This window comes from Pteropus vampyrus, unplaced genomic scaffold (assembly GCF_000151845.1).
Source record: "Pteropus vampyrus isolate Shadow unplaced genomic scaffold, Pvam_2.0 Scaffold192, whole genome shotgun sequence".
Classification (NCBI taxonomy): Eukaryota; Metazoa; Chordata; class Mammalia; order Chiroptera; family Pteropodidae; genus Pteropus; species Pteropus vampyrus.
This window is the reverse complement of record NW_011888973.1, coordinates 1,340,161-1,344,923: the sequence shown is the minus strand read 5'-3', so window position 1 is coordinate 1,344,923 and position 4,763 is coordinate 1,340,161. Positions and strand designations below refer to the sequence as shown.

Here is a 4,763-nt window from a genome sequence, read left to right as displayed (position 1 = left end):
CCTGTGAAAAACAAATGACTCCTGATTTTCATGGTTTTTCTTTAACATCTATCTCAGCAAACGCAACAAGATAGGAAACCGAGGAGGGGTATGACTCTGAAAGGTAAATGCTTTTTCAGGGATTACATATCTTCATGCCTGGGAAATCCAAAAGAATCGACTGAAAAATGTTTAGAATAAATTTTAGAAACACATGAAGAAGGGCCTCTCAGCTTTACCTACCCCAGGGGAGGGCCAGAATGTGCGGTGCTTCCCCAAATTATCTGACCCGCAGCAGAATGCCTTTGGGAAGCTGTTTCTGGGGGCTCCGCAGACACAGCAGGGTCTGTCTGGCCTTTGCGAGGTGACCTAGTGGGCATGTCCCCACGTGGTGTGCATACATCGGCGTGTGTGCATCGATGCCAAAGAAGCTGAAATAAGTTCTCGTCAAAATATTTGTGGGCTTGTTCAGAGCCGTGAGAGTATGTTAACATACACGCGCGTGCGCACGCACGCACATACACACACACACACGCACACACACACACACACACACACACGCTACCACATGTTTCTTAGTGTTTTAGCTTCGAACTCTATCTTCTGATGATTTGAGTGACAGCCATAATCTTATATTCTAGCAGTTTACGTGTTTAACATAATGTGTTGTTGGGTTTGATAAATAAAACTCTTGTGTTTTGGGTTGGTTTTTTTTAATTTTTAAAAAATTTTTTATTTTTAAGTAACACCATACTGTTGCCTTCAATCAAATTGTTAGGTATTTTCCTAGCCGCACTTCAGGTTACAAAAAACATGTCAGTGTTCCAAGCTCAATCAAAGCTAGATCGAGCTCATCTTTTTTGGGTAGGACAAGCTGCATTTTCATTCATTGCACATGGCCCCATTATCTGCTTGCTTCCTTTTGGAGTATAATGTGCCTGTAGCGTCCTGGGTCCTATCTCTTACAATGTTCTTAGCAGAGATATCTCCGTATCTGACAATAGCTTCTTGTCAAGAGTGTGTCCAGGTGATCTGGGTAAAGATAACTACTTAGTAAATAACAGTGCCCTCTGGGACGGCATCTCTGAGAAGAAGAACTTGACACTCAACTGTAATTGAAAAATAAATTAAAAAAAAAACAGAATGCTTTCACACCCTCATGGCTTCTGAGCACTTGTCACTGGGCCCAGCTTAACACACATTCTTACTTGCATTTGTTCTGCCTTGCACACTCGGATCCGATGGACCCGCATGCATTCCGTCAGTACTGCACCTTCAGGATACCCTCTAAGAAACATGGGTTTTTGCTTAAGATGCTTTTCAGTGAGCATAACTTTCTAAATTCTGACACCACGTAAAAGAAAGCAGAACTGGCCCAGGACTCTATGGAGTTCTCTTGAGCTGACAAGTCCGGATGTTTAGGACACGGTAATAGAAGAGGATAAATTTGCCTGCTTTCCGCTTTATTTCTAAAGCCTAAGTTTTTAGAGCTCGTGTAAAGAAATGAAAAGTCATGTTCACTGTGCGTGAGAAGGAGAAAGGACCGAATACATGTGGGAAGGGTGGCACGCCGAGCGGGTGCCGAGAACGAGAAGGGCGCTGATCCCCTCTGGGTCAAAGGCTTGAACAATGTCCCCTTTCTTCTCTGTCGTTGCTTGAGGAATGGTGGCCGCAGCGTGAGTGGGGTGTGTGCGCGCGCATGTGCCGCCAGGCAACGCTAACTCAGTAAAACGGTCTGTTTCCTCCTCCTCCAAGGATTTCCTGCTGCAGATATTTACCGTGTTCCGAATACTGATACGCCCGGAGACGTTCCCGAAGGACTGGACCGTCATGCGCCTGGTGGCCAACAAGTAAGACACGTGCCGCTCGCCGTCGGGGGCAGAGCCCGGGACAGCGCGGCCTTTTCAGATCGGTCGCAAGTTCGAAAGCTCCCAGGCCCGGCTTCTTTTTCTTTGCCTCTGAATTAACTTCTCTCGCTCTTTTTAAAAACTGTATCGCTGTTTGTTTTGAATAAGCGCTATATTTACATGGCTCGGAAATCGAACGGTGTAACGGAGGACTCAGTGCGAGGTCCCGCTCCCGCCTACCCCGCTCGTCCCACACGCCAGCCTGTAGTAACCACTTCGGTCACTTTCTCGCTTGTTCCAGTGTCCCCTGTATGCAGAGCCTCGCTGGGAGCGGAGCATAAACACTGTCCTACACATCGCTCTTTCCCTTCAAAACACTGGCGGTCCTTCCTCGCCGACGCATAGAAAGCCCCTCATGCTTTTCCGCCTTTTCCTTTTCCAGCTGTGTAATATTCCGTTGAATGGATGTACCGTAGTTTATTTAACCAGCCCTGTTGCTGGACGCTGCAGTCGCTTCTGATATGATCGCTGGGAGTAACATCCGACCCCTGAGTTAGAAATGTGAAGATCCAAGTGCCTTTTTTTGTATCTAAGTGACATGGCCAGTAGACAGTTGAAAAGTGTGCGCCTGGGAAAGTGTAGGATATTGTGCTTTGGGAAGTAACGATGGAGAGTTATGAAGTAGAATCTCTGGAACTCGCTATAATTAGCTCGTGTGAAGCATATCCTACGACAACCTAAACGGTCTGAGGTCCACATGGAAGGAACAGGAGCAAGGAAAGGATCGGGGGCCGTCAGCGCGGCCGGACAGTGGGTGTCCTCGATCCATCCGCCTCCTTGCTTCCCGTCTCTGACGTCTCAGGGTACAGAATGAAGGTGAAGTTCTTGGGGAAACTGGCCTGATCTTTACTTCCAAATTGTAATTTACCCTGTTTCGTGAACGTTCTTCCCTTCAAGCCCACATTTGCCTGTTTCTCCTCTCCCTTCTTTAATCCCCAACACCCTCAAGCTCACGGTGAAGGTTGGACTCTCCAGGTGTCTCTCCATAGGCCAGAGACACCCCATGTCCCCCACCCCCGCAGATGTCCAGGTGTGATGTTGGTAAGAGCCTCAGGAATATAGGATTCGATTTTGACTTTGTATGTCTAATGTGGCTTGTGCTGCAGTATACATTTATAGCCGTGGAGATGTTAAAATGATGTGTTATGTGTTAAAAACTTTGGGAGGCAACAAATAGTATAATATGGCATGTTATATTTTACATAAGTACAGAAGCAGCTTTTCCATTTTGAAGACTAATTGAGATTCCTGAAATAGTTCTCTTTGGAGTTTAGCATATTTAGTTGGATATCAATGAATAGAATCAAACATCTCTTCAGCGGGATGTCCGGATGCTACAGATTTACGTGGGAGCTGTCGGTCACATATCTGGCCTTGTCATCAAAGATCAAACACTCTGGGGACCCGGAGAGGGTGATGAGGTGATCCACGGAGGCTGATGCCATGCACCTGTTCACGCTCTCACTGTCGGTACACAGCACCATCATTTGATCATTCTGTCCGCCCTCTGTGCAGAGGGATATTTTGACTTGAGTTAGAAATTTCAATGGCAGAAATTCAAACGGAAAGTAAATCTGACATTTTGTTCTTTCCGTACGTACACAGGCTCCGCTTGAGCTTTCTGAAAACCATGGCAACCATGTGGCTTTTTGATACTAAATGCCATTTCTCTCCGCCCCACCTAAAAAGCTCTACTCCAGTTATGAAGACTTCATGGTCACACGAGTGGGTAACAGACCTTGAAGTATAGATTCTGCTTTTGAGTAAACACATTATGTTCGAGATTTTCATCTACGGCGTTAACCAAATAGGAATATGATTTTATCGGAGGTGAGCTCTCGGTAATAGAGCGACACAGAAGGTTGCTCCCAAAGCAAACCCAAGCGAAAGGCCGTTGGGCTTTGCCGAATGCCGCAGTCTCATTCCTTTGCCAACCTGGCCTGTGCCGATGGGAATCTGGCCCCGCTGGCTGTGGCTGGCAGCAGCCAGTCCAGCCTCATTCACAGACAGGACTCCAGGGCCTGGCGAGGCACCCGCCAAGCTGGAGCAGACCGCCTGCTCCATGCCGTTCCGCATCCCCTCCTCCCCTCTCTCCTTATTTAACGACCCCGGCCATATCCCATTCACATTATGATGACATGTGACACTTTCCTTGCTTTATAAATGCAATCTAGTCCAGAAATAAGCCTTCAACTGCCTGCGCTCTAGCTGTAAAAAATATTAACTTCTATAATATCGGTAGAAAAATAAATTTCTGAAGTACGTTAAAGATATGTTGTCGCTTAAAGAAAGAGGAAGTCCCTACTTTGCTGGACTGTGTAGAAGCAGGTGCAGGACGAGGGCCACGTCTCTGGTCACCGCCCTCCCTTCCATGCCACGAACTTCCCTGGGCAGTGTCGATCAGGGCCCCTCAAAGCCATTGTGATGCAGACTCCCACTTTTACTGCCCACCTGTGCTGAGTACACATCGAATTGATTGTAACGTGCTGCAAAGTCACCGTCACCCTACCGTTGGACCCAACTGAATGGCTCATCCTCAAAAGATACGTCGTTTTACGTGTTAGTCTCTTCTTCCTGCGTTTTCAAGTTTAATGCCGTTAGCTTTCACCCATAAACCATGCTGTTCCAGATCCTGTAACTTCCATGCTTTATGTAGGGTCCAGACAAGGGTCAAGACCAGACACCGGTGATTAGTGTGGTCTTTTGTTATTGCCACCCGATGTCTCATAGTGTGTAACAGTGTTTCCAGGAGAAGTTTCACAGGGACAAACAGCATGGCTTGTCTTGCTTGCTTGCAAAGCTGTATCGCGCCCAGGCAAGTTCTTGGCAGATGTTTTGGATGAGGCCAAGTGCTCAATCTGAGAAAGGAGGAACATA

At 47.0% G+C, this 4,763-nt stretch overlaps 1 protein-coding gene across 1 annotated transcript in view; it reads left to right on the top strand.

Moving 5' to 3' along the window:
• Window positions 1–4,763, top strand: part of DOCK4 (dedicator of cytokinesis 4) — a 274,845-nt gene that overhangs the window by 203,139 nt on the left and 66,943 nt on the right. Inside the window, exons 28-29 of the mRNA XM_023537457.1 lie at window positions 1,735–1,829; window positions 2,269–2,272. Coding sequence (XP_023393225.1) covers window positions 1,735–1,829; window positions 2,269–2,272 — 99 coding nt within the window. The remainder of the gene's footprint in view (window positions 1–1,734; window positions 1,830–2,268; window positions 2,273–4,763) is intronic.